This window comes from Lonchura striata, chromosome 14, assembly GCF_050655825.1.
Source record: "Lonchura striata isolate lonStrDom1 chromosome 14, ASM5065582v1, whole genome shotgun sequence".
NCBI classification, from domain to species: Eukaryota; Metazoa; Chordata; class Aves; order Passeriformes; family Estrildidae; genus Lonchura; species Lonchura striata.
In genome coordinates this window covers 16605612-16621789 of record NC_140716.1, presented here as the reverse complement: position 1 = coordinate 16621789, position 16178 = coordinate 16605612, and the positions used below count along the sequence as shown (strand labels likewise).

The 16178-nt window shown below is 45.0% G+C and overlaps 1 protein-coding gene across 33 annotated transcripts in view; it reads right to left on the bottom strand.

The window, feature by feature from the left end:
- Positions 1-15936, bottom strand: part of MAPK8IP3 (mitogen-activated protein kinase 8 interacting protein 3) — a 76152-nt gene extending 60216 nt beyond the window's left edge. For 9 of the 33 annotated variants that reach the window (XM_085591811.1, XM_085591812.1, XM_085591818.1 and 6 more), the window contains exon 1: positions 15474-15932. In XM_085591811.1, coding sequence (XP_085447937.1) covers positions 15474-15791 — 318 coding nt within the window. In that variant the 5' untranslated portion in view covers positions 15792-15932. Of the gene's footprint in view, positions 1-4485; positions 4627-15473 lie in introns of all 33 variants that reach the window. The other 24 variants (XM_077786773.2, XM_077786775.2, XM_085591824.1 and 21 more) reach the window with 6 other exon arrangements.
- Positions 15937-16178: the final 242 nt, after the last annotated feature.

The following is a 16178-nucleotide window of genomic DNA, read 5'->3' as shown; positions in this document are numbered from 1 at the left end:
CAACAGAGCTGAGAAGCAGCAGTTTCACTTGCTCCATCTGGAGGTTGATGGAAGTTATTGCAAGAGAGTGTTTTCCTGGTATAAACTCTATCTCATAGCATTTTGCTGGAAGCACTCTGTGCTAAAGCTTTACTCATAAACCCTTTTAATTACAGCCAAGAGCTAAATCCCCATCACATTGCAGTGGCTCAGCTTTTACCACTGTCCTGCTCCCATTTCTCCACTGAGGAACATGAAATACCCCCTCCTCCCCCCGTTAACTTTGAAACACCCCCTCCTCCCCGCTCTTAACTTTATTTCTTCTACAATTATGGCTCAGTCTTTTCCCTCATACCTGTCTATTTTGCAACCCAAAAGTAATGAAATAAACATAAAACTAGAAATCAATTAAGCACCTGGAAAAGAGACATGGAGACAACAATATTAAAAATTAATATTTCCCTAACTTTTTGTAGGGCAGAACAGCATTTTGGAATAAAGCACTGCAAGATGGCCCATCCTGGTGCTGAGGAGAACAAACAATGGCATTTATATGCAGGGGCCCAATGGCTTGACCCAGTTTCTGGCTGTGCAGCACCTTATACCTGCTCTGACATCAGAATTCATTTCACCTAAGCTTCTCCATGCTCATCACAAGCTCTGACAGCAAGAAAAGCCCCAAATCCAGAGTAAAATGAGCAGCCAACACAACAGAACGAGGATTCAATTCCTTGTAGCAATGTATCTGAACAACGTAGGCTCAGTGTGCACCAGCCATACTGTCTTTAACTGTTCTTATCAGAATTTTCTCAGGGCACCCTGGAATTCATCAAGGTTACTAAGACATAAACTGTGCTAAAATAAGAATGAAGAAGCTGAGAAACAACATACCAGGATCACAAGAACTAGATAACAGAGGACTGTAGAACACCTGCACAGTAACCAATCAGAGACACTGAGAAATGGAGGCAGAGAATGAGGGAACAAGACAAAGGCATCACTCAAGAAGTGTGATCTGAGTAGTTTGTAGAATCTATAAAAGTCTGTGTAATGTAAACAATAAACAGCTTCTGCTTGATCACATTGATCAGTTGTTCAGGAGTCCTGGTTTATCCACAATAATTCCTGCCAGGCTTTGCCCAAGGAAGATGCTCCTAATGTCCAGATAAGCAGTCACTACTGCTCATCCTTTATGGCACCAATGAGTTCTTACCAGGGTATCCAGGCAGGCTTTATTTTTTCCCAGTAAGCCACAACAGACATTCTATACATCATCCAGGGAAACACCTCTCTAGCCACTAGAAACAGCAGAGATGTAACTAACTTTAGTCAGAGATGTGAACACACCCACAAATACAACTAAGCTGCACCAGAAGTTTGGAGAAAACAGGTTCATAATGTTCACATAAGTTACTCTTGTGAATGAGAGTCTCCAGAGACAGCCAGCAGAGACAGCACTTCATCTCTAGCATGATGCCAGACCACAGGCCCCAAGTTGTGGCTCACCACCCAAGGCATGTGGCTGCAGGTGGCCCAGATGAGCAGCTAGACTGGCTTCAGGATCTCTCCTGCCCTAACTCAATCTACCAAGTGTATCCCCAGCTCACAAGAAATCCCCAGTCACATAGTGCTCTCTACACCAAACTCTGCCTTCCCATGGCTCTGGAAACTTGCAACAGGGCAGGAAAAACAGAGAACACAAACTGCATAATGTGTTTTTTATTTTTTTTATGTTTTTTTGTTTAACCAGGCTCCCAGAGGCAGTCATTCTGCAAGTACGTGTTATTGAGTAAACAAATATCCATTGGCATTTCACTTTTCCTATTTCTTTCAGAGGGGCTATATAATCCTGGCCCTGTTGAAGCTGTGGGAATTTCTCAGTAACTTGAAGAGGATCCAGTATATCACCCCAACTCTTCAAACCTTCTAAAAATAACCAGGCAGAGGGAATGCTAACTTATAAGTCTCTTCCCATCAGAATATTTTCTGTCTATAATATTTACAAAAAGCATCAAATCCAGTTATAGCAGAAAAAGAATCCTTATGATATACTCTCCTGCTTTTTCTGTTTTTTATCTCAGTGTATGCCCAGCCAATCCTCCCTAAATGCTGCACAGATGTTTGATGTCCAAATATGAAATTCCGAAGTTCTGTGGATGCTAATAGCAAACCTTCCTAAGGACAGGGAATATTCAGAGAAATCAACTCCGCAATTCTGACCTCAGAACAGTACAATCCCAATGACTTCTGAAAGCAGACACTACAAATACTTCTCTTTTGTTATAAATGTTTAATAGGAGCACACAATCACACAGCTGGTTTGGGTTGGAAGGGACCTAAAAGACCATTGTGTCCCAGCACCCTGCCATGGGCAGGGACACCTCCCACTAGACCAGGCTGCTTCAAGCCCCATCTAAACCACCCTTGAACACTTTTGGGGATGAGGCAGCCACAGCTTCTCTGGGCAACCTGTGCCAGGGCCTCTCCACCCTCATAGGGAACAATTTCTTCCCAACAGCCAATCTAACCCTGCTCTCTGTCAGTTTGAATTCAAGTAGGGGACCAAAAAAACTCCAAAGAAACAACCAAAAAGCATAGTCTCAAAGACTTTTTAAACACATTTTAAAATAAGCCAATACACTCTTTTCAAAACATTCTGCCACAATCCCAATGCCCAAGCTGAGTTTTAACACTGCATCGCAAATTTGTTGACTGTATTCTTCTAGTTTAGTGCTGCCAAGAGGCAAGAGAAATATCTGGTCGTGGTGAAGCATACCAGGTTGAGCCTGCTTCTGCAGCTGCCCTTGATTTCAAAGGTTTCTAGTTCCCAGGGCCAAGTGCTATCATTGGTTTCCCTGATGGCTTCACTGAACAGAATTCAGCTGACACCCTCACCTCAAGAATTCACAGCTTCCAACTCCAGCTTTATGGAGATGCAATAAAGACCTTCAGAAAAAAGAAATAAAAAAGGATACGAGAATTCCACTGATGGTAAAGAAAAAGTACCTTTTTTTTTTGGTCTCCCACCATGACAAAGAAGTGGGTGCACTGGAAGCAGAAACAGCCCCCAACCCCAGGAGCTCTCAACAGCAAGGCTGACCAAAGCATTACTATTTTATTACTTTTTCTCCTTTTTTTTTTTTTTTCAGTGTCTCTACCCCTAATGGCAAAGAATAATTTCTGAATATGAAAAATTAAACAGTTTATCGCCTCAGTCATCTAAGAGAACTCAAATATGAAACTGATACACACACACACACACACATACACATATATATATATATATAAATGTCACATGGATTTTTTTTCTGCTAGGCTCTATCCCTAGATTTCAAGTAGGATCACTGATCTGTAATAATCCAGGATTATGGCAAACAACAATGGCTCACACACTACTTTTTAGAGGGAAAATAACTAGCACAAAATCATCCCAAGGCCAAAGAATGACTGTGCCTCTGAAGAGCAGTGGTATATTGCAGATTGCTTGGCTTCCTGCTTTCCTGTCTCTTGCAAAGGAAGAAAATGACTAAAAATAGTAATATATCAGAAATCATCACATCACATCAGTGAGAAACCAAACAGAGACAGAGATGCACAGAGATCCAGGAATCTCATTATGTGGCCTTAATTTGTGGTGGCTGCGTGCGCAGTGGGAGCGCAGTGGGAGCAAAGGGAGTGCTGTGGTTCAGTCCAGACCTGAGTGAGGGAGCAGGGCTGTGGGTGAAAGCTGTGTTGGGAGAAAACCCCTCACTTGAGACAGCTGTGGTTTCCTTTCAGCGTGGGAAGCAGGGTGAGAGAGGTTATTCTTCCTCTGACTTCGCTCAGGTGAGACCCCACCTGTAGTGCTGCCTCCAGTTCAGGGGTCCTCACCACAAGGATGTAGAGCTGCTGGAGTGAGTCTTGAGGAGGCCACAGACACGCTCAGTTGGCTTCCCATTGTCAGAGGGCAGGGTTAAATGTAATATTAGGAAGAAATTCTTCCCTGTGAGGGTGGGCAGGTCCAGGCAGAGGTTGCCCAGAGAAGCTGCAGTTGACCCATCCCTGGAAGTGTCCAAGGCCAGGCTGGGTGGGACTCAAAGCAACCTGGAACAGCAGAAGGTGCCAATCCAAACCACTCTGTGATTCTATGTTCAGCTTTTATCCCTATAGGCATTTATTTAGCAAAGATGGAAGTAGAAGATTAAGAAATTGAGTTGTCTACTTTACACCAACATTACCTTGACTTTATTGCATGAAAACATTCCCAGAAGAAAGGCAGTACAGAAATATTTAGTGTTTCTCTTGGGAAAATAAAGAGTTTAAAAATATTTAAAGCTGCTCTCCTTTGCTGGTCTCAAGAGCTGAAATGGATCCTCAGAAAATAGAAAAATTGTCATTAGTCGTCCCCCCTGTGATAAAAACATACCTGCATTTCCATCATGCTGTACCTAACATGAATTTTAGAAATGTTTTGGCTCCTTGAGAGCAGTGTCATTTACAGGTAAAAAAGAGGTCCTTGCATTTCACCTGATTATCATTCATCTTGCTCCTTAGTGCCTCGACGTGACAGAACCATGGGTCTGGGGGTGCTCCAAGCAATGCCACCCTTTCTCCTGGGAAGCGTTTGCCTTCAGCAGACTCTGTTCCAAGTGATCGCAGTCATGGTACCTGTAGAGTGAACACCTGATGCCAATTCCATGAGAAAACACAGCATCGGTAAACAGATGGTATCTTTTGCATCTCCAAAGGATCTCAGTTACAGCAAACAGAAGAAACTGTCTCCACTGTAAGTGTTACAGGACACAGCCCAAAAGGCCAAACTCTCACACTCTCACACTGCACTGCAAAGAGGCCACAAGCTGAACAGAGCTGCAGCTCCGGCATGAAGAACCAACAATTTAAACCTGCAACTAGAGAACACTTGCTAAAATTCACAACTGATTGACCAACTCAAATTTCATACTTGTTCAACATCTTACCCTGTACTTGTCAAAAAACTCAGCAAATTCCAGCTGTGTTCTCTAAAGTTCCTTGCTCTGCTCTGTGTGTTCTCCAGCAAAGAACACTGTTCTGTCCCCTGTTCTGCTTAGTGTGGTTTCCTCATTTTAAGTGTATTTGTGCCATCACAGCTGTGGCAAGTGTGAAAACTCTTACGTTTTCATTGCAGAGCTTGGCCTGAATTTCAAACCATATTCCCAGTATAGCATACATTACATATCAGCCCTGGAGGAATTTTATATTTGAAGTGCATTATTACAATCACCTTTTTATATTAAGTAGTTAAGATGTATATAACCCTGAATCACATGAAGACATACACACAAGAATTTCATATGGAAAAATAATTACCAGCCTTCCTCAGGTAAGGTCCCTGCCAGCAAATAAAGCTGACTGTAAACATGGCCAATTATTAGCAAAATGGCCAAAATATCATAAAAGAGAACAGAATATAATGCCATTTTAACCGCATTTCTAACCTAGTTTTTAGAATTTACTAGCCCAGAAGGACACACACAGTAAGTACATAGCTTCAATAATAGGCTACAGAGCTACAAATATATGTGTAAAGAACAATGAGAATATATGAAAGCAAAAAAGGCAAAAATCAATTTGGCATCAATGGAAAGATTCTCTGAGCTGTGTCTTGTGTTAGAATCTTTGCTATCCTCAAAGACAAATGCACTCCTGAAAGAACACTCCAATCTCCATGGAAGCATAGTGAAATAACATTTCCTTTATATCTGCAGAGCTTAGAGATAAAAGATTTCTGTTCCTGTTGCTAACTTCAAAAAGTCAAAATGACATCTTTTATCTACTAGGTATTTACTAACTATATATGGGACTTTGAGTGTCTCCCATGAAATAAGTATCTTTTTTGTTGATGTATGCAAAGATTACCATCTCCCATATTCCTGCTCTAAGGGACCTGAGCCCTTTTCCAACAGAGAATTACTTTTCCCTTATGATGCTCTCCATGAAGTAGGCCTGGTCTTCCAGCACAAACAGAAGATACAGAGGGACCCTCCCACATCTTGGACCCTGGCTCCAGGCTCTGCCTCAATGTTCACCCACCCAGGTGCTCTCATCTCCTGGTGGGACTAATGACAAGGTTAATTGGGACAGAAGATGCAGGAGAAGAAAGGGGTGCACACAGAAGAGATGGGCTTCTGGCAGAACAGCTGGCCTTGAGAACAGCCTTGACCTTATTTCCACCAAGATGGCCAAAAAGAAAGAAGGTGTGACTGTGAAGTCCTGAAGATGACAGTAGACCAGGAGGTATCACCAGCACTAAAGAGAACCAGCTATCAGAGAGAAAAACTGAATTATGCTGGAGACCAGAGCTATGCAAGGCTGAACAGCACTTGAGTGCGTGGGCATGCACATGAGAACCACCAGTTGTGCTGTGAGAAGGGTGGAGAGGAAGGAGCTGATGATGGAACCATCAGCTAATTGGCCACACAGTGACATGCCCTCGCAGTGGGCCAGGTGCAACTGCAGCCAAGGGGGACAGAGAGGAGATGGACATGCTGCCGTCTCAGCCACTCCATGTCATATAGGCCACACCAGACTTAGTAATGAAGGTCAAAGCCCTCACATAAACCTTATTACTAACACTTTGAAAAATGCCATGGGACACTCACAGAGAGCATTCACATGCTATAAGGCACAGGTAAGTTTTCCCTGGAAAATCACATGTTATTCCTTCTGCCTCTCAGAGAGGATCAGCACAAGCACCAGATGTGGCTATGTGTCACTCAATGAACATATGAGGGAATCTATAAAAAAAGACTAGGCTGGCCAGGTGACACATGGCACAGGCCTGCAAACCTGCCTTCTTTGGCAAGGGAACAGAGTTTGGTTTCAGGACCCTGCAGAGACCAGACAGGACAGGACCAGTTTCCCCTAAAAAAATAAAGTAAGAAATACTTGACAGAGCAAAAACTTACTAATAGTAAAAGACAATGGTAGCACAATAACAAACCAGGAAACCAGGCCATGAATTAAAACCCAAAAAATAATTCCACTGCAATTTTGAGGAAGGGAGGAATAGAGGCAGGAGTTTTAACCAAGCTTGATATATTGATGAAACTGATTATGTGACTCGAGCTCCTGCCATACTCAGTAACTGGACATGCTGACTCAGGAAGTCCCTTCCAGTGCTGCTGCCCTGGGTTTTTAAGGAAGAACGGGTGTTTCTGAGAATGCTGGTGGCAAAACAGCTACAGAACTGGGGCAAAAACTACTATGCAGTAAGAAGTCCCTAGGGCTCAAGTCTGAAGTAATTCAACTTAAACCAAGACAGTGTCCAGTGATGTGGCTATACCTAGTACAGCTACACACATTTTTAACGCTAATATCACCTTAATGTGTGTGTATAAACACATTGTTTATACTATTCAGTTATTAACAGGCTGAGTGGCTCTCAGACATCCACCACCTTGTAATATGCAAGACCTCCTGATTCACACACACACTGCTTCTTCATACAGAGGATTGCTCTATGAAAGGTCACTTGGACAGAGGCATTCCCAGTAAAATTCCCTGGTAAGTACTAATTTAAGATAAGCTTCTTATTTCAAGCATAGATGTGAATCTTCTTGCAAATCACAGAGCTCATCATACCCCAAGTGCAGCAAGCGTAAAGCATCCAACAATCACTGTCCAGATTTTGGCCTGCCTGTTTTTAATTTCTTCTGAAATATTTTATAGGGTTTTTTTTTTCATGTATGACATTGCATTATTGAAGTCACAGTTGCCTCCTGCATAGCTTAGCATATGCCTCCACTCAGGGAGATAAAAGACACTGATGCACTGGTTTTAAATGCTGAGCAGAGAGGGAGCATGGATAACAATAGACAGTGAGAAGAATATTAATGGAATTAACAATATGAAAAGGAAAATTAAAATTACACAAGCTGGTAGTGTTAACTTATCTTCCTTTGTGAGGGCAAAAATACATTTGTAGGTATTTTTGTTACCTGGAATTATGGTGCAAATTATGTGGTGCTTTTTATTGAACTCAAGACCACCACAAAAACCACTCAGCTGAAGGGATGGCAAGGTACACAACCAGCGAGGCAAAGGTGGGGCTACTGAAGCGTGGGCAGTGGTTCAAATAAGTGGAACTTACAAAGATGCTGCAGTTGCATTTAGCACTGATACAAAAGTGGCTGTGATGAAAACCTGTGTTAAACCACAAAACTATCCCCAGAGGTGTTACATCTTTAGTTTACAAGTTTAAAAGTCTGCAACAAAGGGACAGAAGATCAAAGACCACGTGCAAGTGAGAAGCAAAGCAGCCATGGGTACTTGAGCTCAAGGAGAGCACGATGGTGGGAGGGCAGGGCCCCAGAATGGGGGAACAACCTACCACTGCAACCATAATCACCTAGGAAAGAAGGAAGGAAGCTGACATCACCTGACACACAACCCAATTCCATTCCGGGAGCAGCAGGGCAGCCCATGCAGATGGTGGAGTCACTGTCCCTGGAGGTGTCCAAGAAATGACTGGACGTGGCATTCAGTGCTTTGGTCTGGTTGACAAGGTGGCAATGAGTTCAAAGGCTGGACTGGACTTGATGTTCTTGAATGGTTTTATTATGTCCTTGCCAAGACATTGTTCTCCCCTGCAAAGTACAATTCTCCAGTTTTGCTAATAAAGAGATAACTGATTTAGATCAACCAAAACATGTATTTGAGCTCTCTTCCAAAGCTACCATTGACTGGTGAAAGAAAATAGTAAAATACACTGAAATGACACCTCTCTTTATTGTGGGGAAGGGAAGGTACTTCTCCATGCTCAAGTTCTTCAAAATGTATGGTACGTCACACTGTACACTTCTCCCATACATGCTGTTTGTGAATGTATCGCCAGTGAGGTCTTTCAGTCCTTTTACAAGCACAGAATCCCAAACCCAAAGAGGGCAAAACGCTAACAAGCTTTTGGGCCATATGCCTTGAAAATACCCAGTCATTAACAGATCAGTAAATTTTCCTGTTTTCAATTAGTATTTACAATTATTATGTACAATTATGTTTTGGGAGAAACTTGGCACGTAGTTTCAATGGGAATACCTTTCCACAAAGCCTTGCGCCCTCTGTTGGTGCTTCCTGTCTTGAGGGGGACAAGCAGGTCTGCTCTGGAATGGAATAGCAACTCACATTCGTACCACCAAGTGGGATGGCCAAGACCCAGGCAGAAGAAGAAAGATAAATAAGAGCCTGAAACTGTTTTTATCAGACTCAGTTGAACATCATGTCCTGCTTTGAGCAAGTCCCTTCCAAGCAGGGCACTGGGACAGAAGGTAGAAACCAGCAGGTGTTCATGAACAAAGGAGGCCATGTCACAATCCAACTCAGAAGCAAAAGGTTCAGTGCTTCCCACTGAATCCTGTCCTGCAAGGCAAGATAGAGCTTCTCTCACTTGGGACAGCCCTTGCTTCCTCCTCAATGGCATGAAAGGATCCAGCCTGCTACAGCTCATCAGAGGCACCAAGACAACCAATGATGATGGGGATGTGGGTCATCTGCATCCTTCCCAGTGGACAAGAAAAAGAATGAAAGCGGCCAAGGTGCCTGCGCTAGATGGAAGATTGTATCATTTTCAGATAAATGAAGACTGACTGGGGGTTTTTCTTGAAACTTCAGTTATTGCAATCCCTCTCCAGTCTTGCTGGGATAAGGGGGAATGGCTTTAAACTGAAGGAGGTTAGATATAACAAAGAAATAATTCCCTGTGAGGGTGAGGAAGCCCTGGCACAGGTTGCCCAGAGAAGCTGTGGCTGCCCCATCCCTGAAAGTGTCCAAAGCCAGGGTTTGGATGGGGCTTGGATCAACCTGGTCCAGGGGGAGGTGTCCCTGCCCATGGCAGGGGCTGGAACAAGATGAGCTTGAAGGTCCATCCATCTGCAATGGTAGTAAAGCCAAATCCTCACAGTCTTCTTGGCTTTTCTCTTACAACTGCTTCCTGAAACTCCAGTAGTAACTTCTGCCTACATATACCTGAGGAAATCCCGAAAGTATCATTGACAAATCAACCTGCAGAGCTGTGAACAGAAAGGGACCAGGCAGTAGCTGCTCCACTGCACCAGAGAAAAAAGTTTCTCATCAAAGCTTACCCATGGATCACAATTTGACTTATGCAGTTAACCCTGTTGAGGAGAAACCTAGCCACCACCTCTAATCATCATTATCAACTGATATTCAGATTACCCTGAACTGCTTTTTAAATAAATTGCAACTCACAGTGCTTTTTACTGTTCTACTTTCAAGGCAATTTTTAATAACATGCTGGTATTTATGAATATTAGTAATTGCCATGAGCTTGAGTGAGGATTTGTATGAAGGATCTGTGTTTGGACACAGATTTTTTCCCCTCCAAGATTAGTGAGAGTAAAGGTTACCAAATAGCAAGGACTAATTGACATTATATGTGGAAAGCCTGATTCCTCACAGAGAAGTGATTTAGCAATATGCATCATATGGCCAGTCTCTATTGCAAAACAGAATCACAAACTGTCTGTTACATTCCTTTAAATTAACAGAACTTGTAAACAGAAGAGTCTCTAAATGCATTTCATCCCATCAGTGAGGAATTCATACAATTTGTTAAGAAAAATTGTAATAACTGATCATATGTTTATAGCAAGTGGCTTTCCAACAGCCAATGTCCTATAACATCACCTCTAGTAAGCTAGACACATGTATAGTTTTCACCAAAAAATTTTATTCTGCACACAATCTTCTGATGGGGAAAAGATAAAAAAAGGCAAGGGAGGGACAAGCTCCTTCTGCATCTCTCGGAGCACAACCCCGAAGCATTTGTACTTCAGCTCTCAGTGTGCATTGGGTAACCTTCATCAGACCAGCTGGGGAGAAACCAGCAGCAGGACACACCTCCACAGCTCAAAGTCAGCACTGGCTGATAAGCTAAGGTCCCCAGAACAGTGCAGGACATTCTAAATCCTTCAGGATGCCTCCTGGCTGCCAGCCTGAGTTCCACCCGTGCTGTCACCCCACTCCACAGCCAACCAAGCCTGCATTGCCCTTCACCTGTAGAGCCATGCACAAAGGATGAGACAAAGAGAAAAGAGCAGACTGCCACAACACTGTCAAGATACCAGGAAAGGGAAGAGAGCAGTCCCTGCCCTGGTATCCTGTGGGCAGGAGCGAGGGAGGCAGCACCTGATCCAGAATGGCAGGCAACACTCCTGCTGCTGGCAGAGGTAGATCACCACCCTCACTTTGGACAGAGAAAAGGCATCACTGAGTTATCCCCCAACAAATGGCTCCCAGTCCACCTTCAGGGGAAGGAAGGAATTATCATCTCCTTACAGTTATTTGTATTAACATCAACCCTAGTCCTGCATTAGAAGATACGTGATGGGATGGTGACAGACTCTGTGGTATTTAAATTATTCCGAGATTGTAGAAAGTGTCTATCTTTCAGCCCCGCTGCCAGAGAAGTCATAATTCATCTGTGCTGGTTTTCAAGGTAGTTTATTCTTGCTTATCTATAACATATTCAGTCTGCCCTGCAGCAGGACAGCATGCAGGGCTCTGTCCCTCAGTGGGATGTTACAAACATTATGTACCAGAAACTATGTGTGCTATATTTACAATAACGTGCCAATATCTATCACTTACGTTGAAGAGTGTGTCCCCAGTCTAAACCAATAGAAAAATGCCAGCACTACAGTGAAACATGGCAAGACATGAAGAAGAAGAAAAAGGACAAGGCACGCCAAATTTCCTCCATCTTGCCTCCTTTTAACCCCTTATCTAGAATCCTAAAATTCTACTTTTGCACCCCGTCACACTAATTATTACTTATATAAAACACTCAGAGCTTGTAATTCATCCTGTAAGATTGAAAACTCTTTTCCATGGACAGAGATCACAGACAGTGTCTCTCGGGGCACTGTCCAGGGGGGTTCCTGACCCCCTGCCAGGGTCCCAGGCCTTCCAGGGCAGCCAGAGGGATGCCCTGGATTCCCACATCTCCCCCTCTTTTTTTGTCACACAACAAAGGAGCAAGTGATTGAGATTCTTTCTTCTGGTCCTCTTCAACAGTCTTCAAATGTCTTCTGTAAATTTGTTTCGCTGAAACAGTAGTGAAATGATGCAAGAAATCTTCCATCCCAAACTTGGAGTATCCTTTCAAATTGCTCTCCCCAGATGTTTGCCTAAATTGATTTTTAGCTTACAATCCCATTCAGTTTTATTGCTACAGGTTTTGTAAGGCAAGGAGTGCTCAGCATCCTAACACTGCCAACCTTTCACATGGGGCATTGTGCTGATAGTAGGCCAATGCAGTGAGCCACTGTCAATTGTAGGAACTCTCTAAACAAAGGCACAGAGTCTAAGCAGGTCCTGGACAACCTGCTCCAGCTGCCCCTGACTGAGCAAGGGTGGGGGATTCAATCTCAGGAGATCAAAGACACACAAGAGGAGTCTGTGATTCCACACACCACCACACCGCAAAAGCAATAATGGCCCTACATTCACACATATGTATTCTATGTTCGTATGAAACAGATGGAAGAAAACAAAATCACAAAAAATCTGGTGCAATCCCAGATCTTCAGTAGCTGGGAGGTCATGGAAAATTGCAATAATCTGTACTGAGCTCCGTAACGACAGCAACTGACAGCACTGCCTCATGCTAAGGAACTTCGATTCTAAATCCACTTGCCCAGATGTTTCTGTTGCCCTATTTTAGGACAAGTGAAAAACATGGAATCCCTACAACCTAAGCATTTAGAAAGTAATGCATTCATTTGTTTTTGGCAAAGATTGATTTAAAAGACAACATACAGAATTGTCTTAAGACAGTAATTTTCAAAAGGAAACATTCCTTTATGGCCTTAATGAAAAGGAGGTTGTTCCTCTGCCTGTGGCAGGGGTGTGGGAACTACATGATCTTTAGGACCCTTCCATCTCAAACTATTCTGTGTTTCTATGATTGTAGTATTAGCCCTAATTTAACAAACCATACCTGTACAGTCTGTTTGTGCACAACTGCTGCATAAAGATGAACAGCAAGGTGTGATGGCTCTTCACAGTGGTAATCAGCCAATACAATGCACATTTTAATGCCAGAACAATGCCCACCTGTGGTTCCAGTTACTTTGAATTTAATAAATTAATATAAAGTAACTATAACTCAGGGTCCTTTGACAGGATATTGCAAGAGAACAGATCCATTTTTCATCTCCAGCCTCTCAGTGTCAATTTAATTGTAGTAATTGGCACGCATACACAGAGAGGAATCAAAACTAAGGTCAAATCCTGTTTCCAGGGGAGGATCTTCCCAGTTAGAAGTGAAGATCCCACCCAAGACTTGAGTCACAGCCTAGGAAACTGATGCTGGTGGAGAGGTGGCATGGACAGTCCCTGGTCACTGTGGCAGTGTTTCAGAGCAGCAATGCAAGTTCTGAGAAGAAAAGTTTTCTGGGTTTTGATTGTGTACAATAACCTGGTAGCCAGCAGAATTCCCTGTCATACATAGACTTTCACCCCCATAACACACAATTTACTGCAGAGTAAACAGTGCATGGGATAAACAGGTACAGAGAAATAATGTACTTTGTTATATATGGAGGAAAACAGCAGCCATGTATTCCATGTACGACCTTGTAATAAGGGCTTGTAGAGGCAGAATTCTCATTTATTCTCATAAGAAACACATTATCTATTCCTTTTGATAACAAGCCTCCTTGCAGACACTTCTCCCACTTACACTGAGCTATGTGTAACAATGACAGAGTATCTTCATCATCATCATCATCACTGGCATTTTTTAAATCTCACTCTCTAAAAACACCATTGGTAAATGGTATTCTGCCATGGTTCCAAAGTTTCCTTGCGGGGAATTTAACTGCCATCAGTACATTTGCTTCCAGAAAACACATCCTGTATCTATTAAGACCAGAACAGAAATGCACCCCAGTCAAAAGACGCAAGATGATTCCAACTGGACTGTTCCAACCCCCATTGGCAGTCCCATTCTTTTCCCATAAAGAGTAAATTTTAAAAATTATTTCTCAGAAGCTGCAAAATGCTGTCTCTACACAACACAAATAAGCATCATGTACTTAGAATAATTTTTGACCCCTACAAGCATTCAAAAGAATTTTAGGATCATTTACTAATCTATTAATACATAATTAAAACTTGGGACTGAAACTTTTAACTGACTGGCTCTTGCTTTCAGTATTAGTAATGGACGACAAGTGTCCTCCCCACTGAGTTACCAACTTTCTTGCCCATGATTATTAAGCAACACAAACATGTCTATGAAAATCTCACATCTGCTTTACACCATTCTCCAGTTCAACAACTATTTCATTATTACCACTTATTTTATTTTATTAATTACCCCATATCAAACCAGAACTTGACTCCTAGGAAATCAAGTGAATCTTAAATCTTCTGCTCTTCCTTAGTCTTAAAGACAGAAAAACCCCACTTCTAAAGAAGTTTAAAGGAGATGATGTGGTGGGGATGATGTGGTTAGGATGGACTGTTTTCAGCAACAAAGCTCTATCCTAGCTCACAGACTGTCACTCCAAGAAGCTGAACAGCAATCCCTATGGCCCCCATCCTTCAAGGCTGAAAGGATGTTCTATTTCACCAGGGACAGGCGCAGACGCAGCAAGATGACAGCGTGCAGATCACCTCCCCTCTGTCTTGTCTACATCCGAGTCCTTGTAACCGGAGGATTCTTCTTCCTCTCCATCAGAGGGATTGGATTTCTCATGAGCCACTTCCAAACAACGCCACCAGCTGAGCAACGTTGCCCCCGCTCTCCCGAGAGCGCATCCACGCTCCAGGAAACGGCAGATACCGAGTTGGGAACGATTTTATTAAAACTCAAGGCACAGTTTTGATACAAATAAGCTTCAAAAGTAAGATATTATACTCTAAAGGCAATTCCTTGCTGCAACGAAACAGCTTACAGCCGACATTGAGAATGCTGGATGACTACACAAATTACCCATTTTAAAAACTATATTTTACACCACAAATTATGCTGACCCCTCCGGATGCTGTTGGCATTTCAAACTAAAATCCTAATTCTTCAAGAATTCCACAGGATTGCAGCTATTGCGGTTTGTGGTTCGGCTTTTTTCCCTCCCGCTGTCAGGGGCAGCTCAGCCGCAGTGGCCCCGGCCCCGCGGGGCGGCGGAGGAGCCGGGCTGGGCCGGGCCTGCCGGGGCCGTCCCGGGGACAGGAGCACCGCGTCCCGCGGGAGGGGATGCGCCTCGCCCGGTCCCGCCCCCGCCCTCCGCTTCTAGAAGGAACCGGCGACCGATGCCCCGGGGCGCCCGCCGCCCCCCCCGCCTCCTTTTGAACCAGGTCCACCGCGGGGGAGCGGGCAGTCGGTCGAAGGTCTGCGAGAGGCGGCCGAGGCCGCAGCCCTGAGCCGCCCCCGCCACCGCCTCGGCCCTCCCACTGCCCTGCACTGGGGCCCCCGCCCGTGGCCAAAACAGTCGCGAGGCGGCGGCGCTCACCTCCTCGGCCTGCTTGCGCAGCGCCTTCTCCCGCTCGTACTGCGTGAGCAGCTGCTCGTTGTCCTCCCGCAGCAGCTCCAGCTCCACCTCGTGCTCCTGGTTGTCGGTGAGCACCGAGTCTAGGTTCTCCAGCACCGTCACCACCAGCGGCATCAGCTCCTTCACCACCTCCTCGTCGTAGCAGTGGATCAGTCGCTCGAACTCGCGGTAGATGCTGTTGGCGAGGCCCGAGACCCGCTCCGACATCACCGACCCCGAGCAGTAATCATCGCCCGGATACCCCCCCACGCCGCCATCGTCTAGCTGGATCTCCAGCATCCTGCCGGCCGACAGCCCTCAACCCCGCTCCGCTCGCCTCCGCTTCGGGCCCTGCTGACACCGCCACCGGGCGCTGCCCCGCCCCGCACGCCGCGTCAAGGTCCGCGGGCACCGGCCGGGGCGGAGCGCGGCGGCACCGCCCAGAGCCGCTAGATCGGGGACGCAAGCTGCCCGTGCTGGGAGGAGGCGGGGCGCCGCAGTGCTTCTTGCGCCGGAGCCGCGGGCGGCGCAGCTCGCGGCCCGTCGCGAGCCCCGCGCAGACAAAGCGCTGCGCACCGGGGCCCCGCGAGGCGCGATGGGGGCGCACGAGGCCCCGCGCTGCGGCGTCACGCGCAGACACCGAGCGGGGGCCAGCGCGGGCCCGGGTCGCGCCGCATCCCGGACACG